The sequence below is a fragment of the Choloepus didactylus genome, chromosome 14 (genome assembly GCF_015220235.1).
Source record: "Choloepus didactylus isolate mChoDid1 chromosome 14, mChoDid1.pri, whole genome shotgun sequence".
Lineage (NCBI taxonomy): Eukaryota > Metazoa > Chordata > Mammalia > Pilosa > Megalonychidae > Choloepus > Choloepus didactylus.
In genome coordinates this window covers 19106798-19121440 of record NC_051320.1, presented here as the reverse complement: position 1 = coordinate 19121440, position 14643 = coordinate 19106798, and the positions used below count along the sequence as shown (strand labels likewise).

General features: G+C 36.6%; 1 protein-coding gene across 1 annotated transcript in view; it reads right to left on the bottom strand.

Moving 5' to 3' along the window:
- The window catches only part of NKAIN3 (sodium/potassium transporting ATPase interacting 3), a 660746-nt gene that overhangs the window by 311108 nt on the left and 334995 nt on the right, over positions 1-14643 (bottom strand). The window contains exon 2 of the mRNA XM_037803434.1: positions 3192-3329. Coding sequence (XP_037659362.1) covers positions 3192-3329 — 138 coding nt within the window. The remainder of the gene's footprint in view (positions 1-3191; positions 3330-14643) is intronic.

Below are 14643 nucleotides of genomic sequence, written 5' to 3'. Positions count from 1 at the left end.
CCTCTTTGGTGCTCAGCTGCTCTGATTCCCCCTCTCTCAAGCTCCAGACCCTGGGACCCTGCTCCTCCTCCTTTCCTATATAATGAGTTCATGGAGAGCAGAGACTCCATGATGTATCTTTTCCTCAATTTAGCACTAGCAGAGTATGCAGTAGGTCCTTGATAAATGTTGAATAGGAAAGGCCTGCTATCAACCTCCGACTACCAGTCCTGTGGAACTTCCTGCCCAGAATCCCCTAACTCCCCTCCTGGTGGGCTCCCCCTCTTGCTACAGTTTGCATTTATTTGGATGATGATTGATAAAGGCACACATGTCCCCTTGCTGGACTGTGAGGCAAGTGTCCAGGCAGGCAGAGAAAGGGTCTGGATTTTGCTCACCAATCTACCCCATACTTGCCATTGCCAAATACATAGTAGAAACCCAGTGTGATGCTTAGGTTCATGTGTCAACTTGGCCAGGCAATGGTGCCCAGTTAGGCAAGCACTAGCCTAACCGTCACTGCAAGGACATTCCTGGCTGGTTAATAAACCAGAAGGCTGGTTTATTAAATCATCAGTTTAATGACTGAATCTGTGGCTGATTACATCTACAGTCAGCTAAGGGAGTGTCTTCTGCAATGAGAGAATCCAATCAGTTGGATTTAATCCAATCAGTTGAAGACTTTTAAGGGAAAAGAGAGAGAACTTTCACATCTTCTTCAGCCAGCCAGCCTTTTGTGGGGAGTTCATTGAAGACCTTCATCGGAGTTGCCAGCTCACAGCCTGTCCTATGGAATTTGGACTCGTGCATCCTGGCCTACAGAATTTGGACTCATACATCTCCACAGCTGTGTGAGACACTTTTATAGACTCTCGTATTTACAGATATCTCCTGTTGGTTCTGTTTCCCTAGAGAACCCTGACAAATACAACTGGTAAATACATTTTGAATGAGTAAGTAAGTGGTAAAAGGAAGGATGGAAGTTAGGGAAGAGAGAAGGGAGGGAGAAAGGAGGGGGAGAAGGAAGAAAGGAAGAAGGGAAACCTGAGAGGGAGGGAAAGAACGAGGGAAGAAGGGAAAGAGACTGGAAAAGAATGAAGAGAAAAAGAGTTTGGTCAGGTGGGTCAGACAAGAATATTCCTAGATTTTACTCTGCTGATACCAAGGAGTCAGTGAAGCATTTTAAGCATGTGAATTACATAATTTAGGAAAAGTGCAGGGGAGGGGAGACGGCAGCAAGAAAGCAGGGAGTCCATAAACAGGAAAGTGAAGTCAGAAGCCTAAAGCAGGGTAGTAGTTGTGTAAACAGTTTGTGGGGCTAGGATTTAAAGGGTAAAAGCAAAAGGATCAGCTAATGTCACTAACATATACCAACAGCCTTGTTCTATAGAAGCCCTCGGTTTTATGGCCATCTGATATTTTCATAGCTGAGCAGAACACCAACATGATAAAACAGTCTGTGGGTAAGCAAAAGTGGCTTACGTTCATAGAAACCAGCTAGAACATATTTCAAATCCAATAATAGTTTGGTATTATGCATGATATTAAAGCATCTTACACTGCAAGCCTGACTCCATGAAACGCCTTTCCAATAGACTATACAGAGGCTTGGCAGAGGACACTTTCTAGAGATGAAATGTACAGAGGAAGTTGCTTAGCTTCACCCACCCACAGCAAGATCAGTGACCACAAATGCTCCCAGGTGTCACCAGGAAAGCCATTCTCAGCTGAGTCTATTCTGTGGGCTAGTTTACATTCATCTCCAAAATGTGATGAAAGACATGAAAAAGCTTATTTCTATTCAAAATAGAATTGCTGCATTTCCAGAAAAAAATTATAGCTTTATTCTTTTAGACAGATGGAATTGGATCAAATCACAGTTGAAAGATGGCATATTTCAGCTAGGAGATAAGTCTACGGTTTTCCTCTAGTGAGGCAACATCACTGCATTGCAAGAAAATATTCAGTAATTCTGCTGAACACTGTATGTGACTCAGACCCATTGGACATTTTAGAGTAGGTTACTTCAATTTACAATTAGTTATATATGCTTGTTATTTTTCATAATACTCTTCTGCATGCAACTTAAAATACTTCTCCTTCTTTATAGGTAAGAAAAGTAATTACAAATATTAAATAAAATAATATGGCCATCTGCATTAACAATTGCAAGGAGTAACCCCTTTCTGAGATACTGCAGAGACTTTCCAGAAGCTAAAAATTGACCAAGGGTGATAAGGTTGCAATTTAAGCAACATGAATGATAAGCTGGTTTCCATTCAGTAGGGAGGGCCTATTAGAAGTGGATAAGTATATACCATACTGACCTCTTGTTCTCCACTTTGTAAGACCCTCCTATGTAAAGAAGAATTTAAATGTCAATGAATCATTGTAAATTCCCACTTGAAAATCCCCTAATTGCCATTATAAGCCACTGTACCCTGCTTGCCAGGTTGAGACTTTCACTCCAACTTCCCTGATTTGAGATTCCCCTACTCCAGCAGCTTCTCTTTTGATAAACCTTCAGCTTGGATTATATTGGTGACTTCATTTCTTTTGAAATTATAAATAGCTTCCTTTAGATTGTGGATCATAGCATACTTCTCATTAAATCGTCCTGCAATGGAGTGTGTTGACCATGTTTGAGATATTTTGGAGTATGGGTTTATGTTTCAAATTCATCTTAACGAAATGGAAAAATGTTCAATAATACGCAGTATGAAATAGATTAGAGATGTATATTAAATAACCTTCAGTACACATACTTGTAATTTCCTAAATCAATTAAAATTAAATTATAGTATTGTCCTCAGTTATGGCTAGATAGATTTGCTTTTTTGGGTTACTGACCTATGTTGTTGAAATGATAATTAATGTATATTTACCTCTTATCATAACATAATATATCTCCAGCAGCAGATCTCCTACTCTATCCAGACCCCATTTTAAATTTCCTTTGAACCTTGAATTCAGTTAGGCTGTGAGTCACTCCAAGTCATCTAAGACTTGCTGTCATGGTGCTTTGCCTTCACTGCAAAACATTCCATGTGTTGTCTTTTCCACAGATAAACATCTTAACAGATTTCTATATTTGAGGGTTAGACGAGCCATGCCACACATTATCAAAGGGAACAGCTTAAAATATTTTATTCATCTTCTTACAGCAATTTTTAAGGTATCATATAAAGAGACAAAATGAAAATAAGACTTACCACCACAATGTATCGAGGTCTGTACTGAATGGTTCCAAACAAACCCAATATGACGACTATTATATGTAGAAAATTTCCAAGAATAGGAGCCCACTGGAAGCCAAGGAAGTCAAAGATTTGCCTCTCTAATGCTGAGAGCTACAATAAAACAAAGGGAGTCCATTAGCATCTAATCTTAAACATAATCATTTTAATATTTATTTCACAGCTAGAGAAGTCTACATAGTCAATTTCCATTACACTTATAAACATCATTATCCCTAGAATTTTGATTCCTATTTCATGTACTATTTTTTTGTTTTTTTGCAATTTATTGCAGAACATATGTATACTATGATACCTTTGGGTATTATGGCTTCAAGTGTAAACTAGATTTTAAACCTGTCTGGAGAGCTAGAGATATACTTTGCAATCATTTTCCATAGTAACAAAATCCAGGCAGATACTTTATCTATGACTTAAAAGTGGTTGGCTTAATAAAACATACTCAGAACAATAACTACAAGCTCACAATGCTAGAACTAGTATCATTTTGGAAAGAAAAAACAAACTCCTACCCATCCCTGTCTATGTGCAAATAAAATTAACCAAATCTTCTCTTTCATTTCTTTTCTTCTCATTAGACTGCCGGTGATGATAATAACTAACCACTTTTTTCAAAATAAAGCTTACTTATTTAATTACTCTGGACTCAAAGCCCTGATGTAAAACTAGAGTTGAAGAGTCTCTTTTAACCTCATTTTATTAAAATCAAACACCTAGGTGAAAAGGCATCCTTGATTAGGTAAAATGCTTTTTGAATACCCAAATTAAAATTATGGAGCCATAACAATTTTCAGGCATGCCACAGTTGATTACATGTGCATTAGCTACAACTACATTTTTAAACAATTCTAAAATGCATTAAATATACATTTAAACCATTTATGGCGGTCATTACCATGTACTAATGACATTTTTTTTGTATTCTATACCTAAAATTTTTACAACCTACTTGTTGTATTTCAATACTACATTTGCACATTTTAGGCATTTTTCTAGATTTACTTTGATAAAATGATAATTCAAAAAAAAAAAAAAAAAAAGATCCAACCAGTAGCCACACTGATGGCACTAAAAGCTGCAGAATAGAAATGAAAATGGCACCCTCAGTATTTTTCTAGTTCTGTGGCAGGTGTATTCATGAATAGCTTTAATTTCTTTCAACATAAAGAAAATACGCTCCATTCAGCAGACTGAATCTACTTTGGTTAAGATTCACCTTCAGCAAGCTGTAGAAGAAAAGAGAAAAGAACAAATGCCTAAAGACAACCACCCTAGAACTACATTCACTTTATGGGCCTCTCCTGACCACGAAGTGATTTGTCACCACCTCCTGCTTTCACTGCAGAAATGGCTAAAATGCAAAATGTTCAGAGCCATGTAAGTAGAAGCACCTTTCTTCCAATGCCCCCTTTGTCTCTGGGACTCTAATTAGTTCCCAGGAACTTTCCCCTAAAATTTCAGCATTTTATTTATTGGCCCATCAGTGATAATAAATATGCACTTTACAAATATATATATATATATGTGTCTCCAAACAGAGTGGATGTGTTCAGGGAAATAAAAGAAACCAAAACCAAAAAAAAAACACAATGAAAATCTGAGAAGCAGCTGCAGGCAATCCATTCTGAAAAGCAGCCCTATGTTAAAGCTGTCACACACAACAAAAACCTTTAAGGAGAACTTTCCCAAAAGATTAAAAAAAAACAAAAAACATTTTCTTTTCTGTCTTGAAAATGCACGGATAGCATTCTCTCTCATATTAGAGAAAACACACATCATGAAATAGAAACCAAATTAATGCCACTTATTGGAAAATCTGTACTCCTAACTGAAACCAATGTATCACTCTATTTATTAATATTTATTCCCTGAGAACTTAAAAATGAATTTGAGGTGACTTGGAATAAGAGCATAGATAAAAGGCCATCAAAAACAGGGAGGAAATCATCAAGAATCAGGCCAAAGGAAGATGTAACAACTATTTACACTATGAAAACTAGATTTGAATATTGCATTTTTGAAAAGCAAAGTAACAGAAAATCTTCAAAAATATACAAAATTTAGTTTACCTGCAAACCTCTCCTCTCTAATCATCATAACCTTTAAAGACACCACTTTTTGTGTGTCTTAGAGTGTGATATTAATAATAATGACCCAGAACCACCAAATGGAAATAAATTATATCCAGGTTGTTATGTCAATTCAGAGAAGGTATGGATATTTTAAAAAATATCTCTGTCAAAATGATAGTAGGCAGGGATGTGTTGGGCCAACTGGCACTGACTGGAGAGTACAGATCTGTGTCTTCCCACCTCCAGGTTTGGTGAAATCAAGTTGATAATTTGACATCAGTTATAACGGGAATATCTGCAACATGTAAATCAGGAAATCTTAAAAATCAGGTTTTTTTTTTCCTTCTTGAGAGTCTGTTGTTAAACGTTTACCTGCACAACACTGAAGAAGGCATCTAGAAAACAGTGGTTCCAATTCAGGAGCATAAATAGGAAACAACCTGTCCCGACGCGAGTAGAAGGATACAGTGCACAAAAAAGAGCTGCCATAGGGCCATAGAAACAAGGGGAGGAACAAGACATTTGAAGAACTTGAGGTTGAAATGAAGGTGCAGAATTCAAGGAAAAAATAAAGGCAACAAGATACTCTAGGAAAACAAAACTCATCAGTCACCGGGAGGCAGTGGATTTGAAGAACAATTGAATTATTTCCAAGTGAAAGTAAACGTAGGTAAGAATCTGGAGGGTATAAAGAATATGATGAAAAAGAAAATGTTTCCTTTCCTGACAAGTTGATAAGTACAGGTAATCAGAATCTTAATAAAAAGGAAGGAAGGAAGGGAGGGGAGGAGAAAAGGTAGAAAAGAAGGCAGGCTATGCCAGGAAAGCATGGTTCAAAAATACCAAGAAAACTAAATTGGGATACAATTTTGAATGTAAGTATAAACAGGCCATTGAAATATTTTCCTTGAGTAGCACAGGAACAGTCACTTTGGAAAAGAAACATAACTAGCTCACACTCAGCTCAGTTTCACAAAGGTAAATGCCTAGATAGTGAGGTATAAGTATGAGGTAATGAGGTAATGAATTATGAAGAATATTCCATACTCATTATAACATCAATGTCATTTATTGGTTTGTAACTTTCAGAATCTAAATGTAAAAAAGCTTGAAAGTTTTCATTATGGCTATGGAACAGAATATTGGTGTAATCTGACCATATTAAACATACCTAACAGAGGTTGGGAGAAGCAGAATGTTCTGTGTTTATATTCTTGGTTAGGGCAAGGAGAGGGGGGTGTGTTTTAAAATTCTTTCTGCAAGGTCAGACATTTTCTTATCATGATTCAATGTGAATATAAAGTTCCCTACAAATCTATGAGTCATCAACTGTGCCCTCCCCCCCATCTTCCTCATGCAAACACACTTCCACTAACACAGAAACCGTTTTCCTCCTTCCTTATTTCATGTCCAAGCAATATAGACAGAGACAAATGGGAGCTTCTTTAAAATAGTCAATTTCTTATTAATCCATAGATTATGTTTAATGCTTCACAGGTTATTTTTCATAATTGCTCATAACAATTATTCCTAATTGTTAAACTTAGTTTATGCTTAATTATAGAGCTATAATAACTCCAGGTGACCAGACATGTTTCTGGGCATTTACCTAGGCTGGGTCTATGGAATAAACCTCTGCCCAAACCAAAGCTGGGTATGGACTCATTCTTAAGGAGTCTGTACCCTTGAAGATTCCACTTTCAATGTAAGAAAAGCAAGCAGCCTTTTATTCTCACTCCCTTGGACTTTTCTCCTGTTCACTAGAGGCAGACACACACAAAAAGATCAAACCAGGGTCACTAACTTTGGCAGCATCACAAGAAAGTATTTGTTCAAACCATATTTACACAAAAGACTGTGATGCTTCAGTATATTGAATCAATCACTGGTTCCCTCTTCTGCATCACCTCTAGCCTAGGAATTCATGTCCATAAGTCTTTCATAACCTGTTACTATATAGGATCAATTATTTCCTTAAGGTGCGAATTCAAAAGCTTTAACATTCCTATTAGCTAAATTGGTATTTCCCAGCCACTGCAAATAAGTTTGGGGTTACTCAAATACATTATACCTGGAAAGTTTGTGTGGCTTTCAACTCCACACCACTACCCTTGCTTTCTTTGCTCTAAAATCTCACAGCTATTCAACTCTCAAAGGACTTTTCATTCTCCAGGTCGACGATGCCCAACTTCTGAGTGCGTAGATGTGGCCTGTGCTACACCAAATAATGAGCTCACATTTTAAGCTATACCTTGGGAATAATTTTCGTGTCTTTGGAAAAAAAAATATAAATAGCATTTGTATCATGACCCTACTGCATAAAGACATGCCACAAAGAGTCCTAATGATCTGGAGATTTACCACTTTGCTAAAGCAGATGCTATTCTGGAGACACTTCCATGTGTTAATAGATAGGTAAACAAGCCTTCAGATGTACACAGACTTCTACACGGATTCAGGAAAAGTATATTTGGCCTGCTTATAATTTGGTTCATCCAATAAAGACAGTAATAGTATTAAGGGCTTCACAGTTTCTGTATGCTTTTGTTTGTTTGTTTGTTTGTTTGTTTTTTGGTAGCAGTTAGATGGCAAATGCTATGCTGGTGAAGCCAGAAACCAATCATTTGGTGAAATGAATAAAATTGAACGAGGTGCAAAACAGTTTAATGCACCATCTCCTGCCCTTGTTTCTTGATTTTTAGTGCCAACTCCAGTGGCCTGAATGATCATTGTGCTTATGTGGCCAACTGAGGTGGAACCAACAATGCTCCGAGGAAGAGTATTTTCTTTAAGGTCAGGTGCAATCCCCTAAACTGTGTCTTGAACTATGTTAGTGGATGAGATGAGACATTGTCTTCAGATCGTCTGTGAAGGCTTCTTGAATTCTGTCTGTACATTTTGAAACCCTTTATCTCAAGAAGCTGAGTGGGTATTTCCCACCTTTAAGAGTCAATAATGAGGGTGCAAACTACTCAGTCAAGTAAACAATACTGAAACTCAGAAAAAAGCTACGAGTTGTGCTACACATCTACTTTTTGAAGAGATAAGGAACTATGGTATCGTATCAAGGAAATTTTCCTGTTAAAAGAGGAACAGACAGATTTCACTACAAATGGTTAGATTTATGGAAGCTGAAGAGCCGAAAAACTCAATGTGAAGGGCATCTAGGTACAACAAATGCCCTCAAAAAGGTCCTTTTTAGCATCTTGTGCCCTGACTCAGCATGTCAACCGGCAGAGTGATAATGAAATAATGGATGACAGGTGACAACTATTCACTAACTTCTCAATGTATCAGGGAATCAGCCAAAGTGTTAAAGAAGCACTCTCAAGCCTGAAACAACAGTGAGGCTACAGATTGGAAATTATTTAGCACTTTGATTTTTCCACCTATCATTTAATTTGATACCAAGAAAAGTAGGATAATTATTATCATCCCTACTGGATAGATGAAGAGACGGGGGCCATTCAGCTAATTAGAGTAACAGCCGAGATTAGCAACTTCATGTCCTGACTATTTCTTTCTACTGTACCACTCTGATAGATCATGCAACAAAATGTACATTGTTTAACAAGGTCACATTCTAAAATACACTTTAGCACATGAAATAGAAATAACAAAGGAAGCAGAGTGGTGTGCTCCATGAGTTAGTCTTCTTTCCTCCACCCATTTCTAGGTGGGTCCCTCCCCTTGTATGGTTCAGGAGAGGAAGGGGCACTTCCACAGAAACTTACCACTTGGGCCATCTTAGTCAAGCTTTGGTTTCTTTATCAAATGTAAATAACAGTAATCCTTGATTTGCAGATGAAGATCAAGACTATGCATATTACACACATAGGTGGCAAACAATAAGTGGCAACAGTTGTGTATTAGTTTCCGTTTTGCTATTCTTATTGTTCTAGCAAATTACCACAAACTTTCTGGCTAAAAACAACACAAATTTATTATCATTTGCAGTGTGGAAGTCTGAAATGGGTCTCAGTGGGCTAAAATCAAGGTGTCTGCAGGGTTGCATTCCCTCTGGAGGCTCCAGGTGAGAATTTGTTTCTTGCCTCTTCCAGATTCCTTTATCTTCAAAGCCAGCGAACAGTAAGTCCTTTTAGCTCCCTCTGGTTTTCTCTCTCCTACCCCCTTCTTTTTTAAAGACCCTGTGATTACTGTGGTTCATCACAGGATAATCTCCCCATCTCAAGGTCAACTGATTAGCAACTTTCACTCCTTCTGCAACCTTAATTCCTCTCTTTCAGGTAAGGTCACAGATTCACAGTTTCCAGGTTCTAGAACGTGGACCTCTTTGGAGGCCCAGTATTCTGCCTACCACACTATTTCTTGTCCTCTTAATTTAGGGCTCCCTCGGCAAAGACACCCTGTCCTGCTGTGGAGATGTGTACCCATCTCAGCCAAATCCTCACCAGTCCAGAAAGAGCCCAGACTCTCCTCTACCCCTCTCTCAACCCTAGAAGAGGCAGCTAAGATAATGTCTCTAACTGTTCTAGTTTCTGCTCTGACAAACCACACTACTGAGGTGATGAGAATTTCCCACAGGTTGCACCCATTGGAAGGTTTGTTTCCAGAAAAAGTCATTGAAGTTTCATTATTATTCAAGATTTATTATATAGATATTATGATTTTGACATAAGTAAATATAAATCTAACCCCACAAAAGTACCTCTAAAGCTCTATCAACAAGGCAAAATGGAAAGGAAAAAATAAGTATTCTAGAATATATACTAGTTTACACATCATATACCCTTGTAATGCCCTGATTTGAAATAAAATATTATGAATAAGTCCTGATCCTCTGCCAAGAGAAAATTGCTTTCCTGTCAATAATGAGAAAAAAATCACTTTGGCTATGTCTAATGATACTTAACGATCAATTGCAATACTTAGCACTTACGTAGCAATTCTTTTTTCAGGTCTGTTTCAACATTTAAGATACTCTGATTTTTCCAAGGAGAATCAATTGAAAGAGAATTTGTGGGTGGTTTCTCTGAGTCCAGGGTATGCTTTGTGGAGGCAGGTATTTTACAAAAAAAAATCACGTTACCAGATCATTTTAGGGAATTAAAGATAATTATATATATATATGTATTTAAAATTCAATTAATTATTAAAGTAGTGATAATGTAATATGGAAAGATTAGGCAGGTGAGCATAAAAAATTTAAAAATACTTTTAATCCAACCATCCAGAGATTACTATTAATACATTGGCATATTTCTTTCCATTTCTTTTTCCCTTCATGGTTGCATTGTTAGCTTGTCTCCAGAATGAGTGGCACTTTCAGGTGTAGCTCCTTTCTTTTGCAGATGCTTCTCACTATAGGACTTTTTTTAAAATAAACTTTAATTTTGGAATAATTTAAGATGTATAAAAAAGTTACAAAGAAGTTACAGAGAGTTCCCAGTTTCCCCAAATGTTAATATCTTATGCGACCGTGGTACATTTGTCAAAACTACAAGAAATTAACATTGGTGAAATATTGTAAAGTGAACAATCATATTTTTTGTATTCACCATTTTTCTTTTTAATGTCTTCTTTCTGTTCCAGGATCCCATCCATCATATCTCATTATATTTAGCTGTCATCTCCCCTTACTCTCCTCCAATCTGTGACAGTTTTTCAGTTATTTCTTGTTTTTATGACCCTGACAGTTTTGAAAAATACTGGTCAAGTATTTTGCAAAACATCCCTCAACTTGGGTTTGTATGAGGTTTTCTCATGATTAAGCTGGAAATATGGATTTGGGGAAGAACATCACAGAGGTTGTGTCCTTCTCATCACATTAAATCAGGGGTACATGATATCAACATGACTTACCACTGTGAATGTTAACTCATCACTTAGCTAAGGTTGTGCCTACCAGGTATGCGAAAGCTACTATTTTTTCCCTGGCCATACTCTTTTCTTTGGAAGGAGTAATTAAGTCCAACCCACATGAATGTATCTACATATATTATTTAGAATTCTTTTGTAAGAAAGATTTGTCCCTTCTCTTCCATTTATTTATTTATCCAATCATTTGTTTATATCTATTAGGATTCATGTATATTTATTTTACACTGGGTTTATTATCTGATATTGTATTGTTTATTTTGTTGCTCAGTTGTTCCAGCTTTGGCTGTTGGGAGCTCTTTCAGGTATTTGCGTGTGTGTGTGTGTGTGTGTGTGAGTGTATGTAACTCCTTTCATAATTAATATTCAGTTTGATGCTCTAATTTTTCACTGAATGATAGGTCATGGATTGTTCTTTTCAATATTCTCAAAGTACAATTCTTAATGCCTAGATAATATTCTATGGTGTACATTTAACATAATTTGCTTAGCCACTCCCTGCTTGACATCTAAATTATTTCCATCCTTTGCTCTTATATATAGAAGCAATTGAATATCCTTTTACACTAATCTTTTTCTGTATTATTTGCTGACGGTTCATGAATTACAATGTATTGTTAGGATATAACAAGTTGTTTCAGATTAGATTCAGTATTATGAATCTAAAACCAATAATTAATTTCTACTTATTTTGTTCCTTTATTCATTTATTCAATAAGTACTGTTTAGCAATTGTTTTTAGATAGACTCTGGGGGTACAAAGGTGAATGACAGAATTCTTGGCTGGCAGGAACCAGTTCATAGTCTACTGAGGAGAAAGACATAGATCAAATAATTATAATAAGGTATTATATTTGCTATGGTAGAGAAGTGTTCAAAGAGCTATAGGAGCACAGAGGAAAGTGTCTGGACTCTCCCTGGGATGAGAAGCATATTCAAGACACTTTGACCAAAGAGGTGGCTATTCAAAGGGGTTCCAAAAGAATGGTCAAGGGTTGCCAAGCAGAGAAAGGCAGGGGGAAACCAACTAAAGTAAAAGGCAGAGCAGGCATTTCAAAGAGCCATGGAATACCTGATGTGCCTCTGAGTCAAATTCTTTGAATTTAATTCAACTTTAGCTGAGAGAATCCCACTTGCGTGGATTTATCTTCATTGGGCAAGTGTGGAGGCAACATTTTCTAGTATCAGGCACACACAGTCATGGGCCAGACTGGCTGGTGTCAAATCCTAGCTCTGCCAGTTACCAGCATGGGATCTTGGGCAATATCCTTAAACTCCTGCATTTTGGTTTCCCAAAATCAAGTAAATAATAAATCCTATTTTTTTTCTGTGTTATTTTGTAGACTAAATGAGTTAATACGGATAAAGCACTTAAATCTGTGCCTGACACATATATATGTGCTTGCTCTTATATTTGTATAAGGATAATCACAAAAATGCTATTTATAATGGGGTAGATCGGAAACTAAGTGTCCATTATTATGGGATGTTAAAGTATGTGTTGTTATAGCCATTAAAATGAAATACTACATACCCATAAAAATAATGTAGATCAATATGTACTGATATAAAAATTTGGTCTTAATATACCATATGGAACAAAATCATATATATGTATAATGGGATCCTGTTTGATAACAAGAAATCTATCATCTATTCATTTAATCAACAACTATTTTGAGACCCTTATAAGTGAATGAAATGCTGCTATAGCTCTGCATAGAAATATGCATATGCCTGTGTGTAAAACATAAAATGTTAAATCCATCTAATTATCTCTGAGGAGTGGGATTTTGGCTGCTTTAAAATTATTGCTATTATAATTTTTCTAAAAATTTTAATCAATGGACATGGACCACTGTGCTAAAAAAGAGGTTTGCTTTCTGCGTGTGCTTCTCTTACCTCAACTACAGCAGGAAATACATTTTCCATCTTTTATCACATACATACTGAAACAAAATATGAGAAGTGATGCTTAGCCTTGTTGTATGAGCAACTGTCTGGTCTATTTTATTTTATTCTATTTCATTAAATAATCCTAGCCTAGACTGATTAAATTGGTTTACCAACCTACAGATTGGCCAAGAATTGCAAGAATTGAAGGTTGCAAACTACTCTTGTAGAGCACATGCTATATAAGGTGCTTTGAAGCAGAAGATAACGGGTAGGGTGTGGCTGTTTAGAGTCTGGAATTTACCTGGCAGGTGTTGGGAATCCATTAAAGGCTTTATTTGCAAACTAGGGAGCCTCAAAACATCAAGTTGCTTTAGCACACCCCTCTGTGAGAGGTTTGGAGGTGTTTAGATTTTGTTTTGTAATGGCAATAGGGAAGTAATGGGGGTAAGGGTGAAGCTTGACCTAGAGGAAGAAAAAATGGTGGAAGCTATTGCAATCATTCAGATGAAGAAGATGCAAACCTGAACCAAGAGGGAGGACAAGGAAATTTACAAGAGGAACAGCATGGGGATATTTAGGAAGTAGAATCTAAAGACTGATTGTATGTGAGTTATGAAGGAATTGCCAGGTCAATTCTAAGTACGTCTTCAGTCTGACCAAAGCAAAATTCCTAGATGGATACTGTTATAATCATTAAAGGTGGAAAGAAAAATTGCAGTTTTGAATCTACACTTTTGAATTCCTATGGAAGATCTCATACAGCATAAGACCATGGATTCCATTTGTGGGCTTTCTCTAATCTTTAACTCAAGGCAAATTAAAACCTAGTGCAGATTATCCACCCGTAGATTGTGCATTTTGAAAATGCCTGAAATAAGTAGCTTTGAACTTCTTTAGCCTGCTTAGTATTAGATACAGAGGCGCTCTCCTCTCTATCAGTATGTGAATAGAAAAGTCAAGTGCTTTTCAACTTGGGTTAAACAAAATAAAATTAAAATAATTCACACAAAGGATTGGGCACAAGAGCTCCTATAAGGAAACCTAAAACCTACTAAAAATAAGCTTTAGGCTATTTTAATCACCACCCATTTCTTAGCAACCAAGGAAGTTTAACTAAATATACATAGCATCAAGCTGCAAGATCTGTTGATGGGAAATGAGGTTCCATAATTAAGTAAAATTTTAAATATTTCCTTCAGTGGCACATATTTTTAAAAACAATCTTACATTTTACCAATAAGTCTTTGGCAAGGGAAGGTATTCCTTGTTTTCTGGCAAAACTTAAAATACTCATATATGCATCAAACAAACTATGCCATAAAGGAACTAAGGGGTGCGTATGATCATTTCTTCTTCCATGCTAAATCAACAATAATCTGGGTAAGAATTTCACAAAAACTGGGCAAAAGGATGTTTGCTCATAGATGCCCCTTGATCTCTAAACAAGAGATTTCATCATTAGATAGTTTTTAGGTATCCTGCCCCTGCCAGAAATATCCCACAACCTCACTCCTCCAATTGTCCAAAGCAAAAATCAGATCTAACAGAAATGCAGTTACATGAATAACTTGAGCCAGGAATAAGACATTTGTAACAAAAGC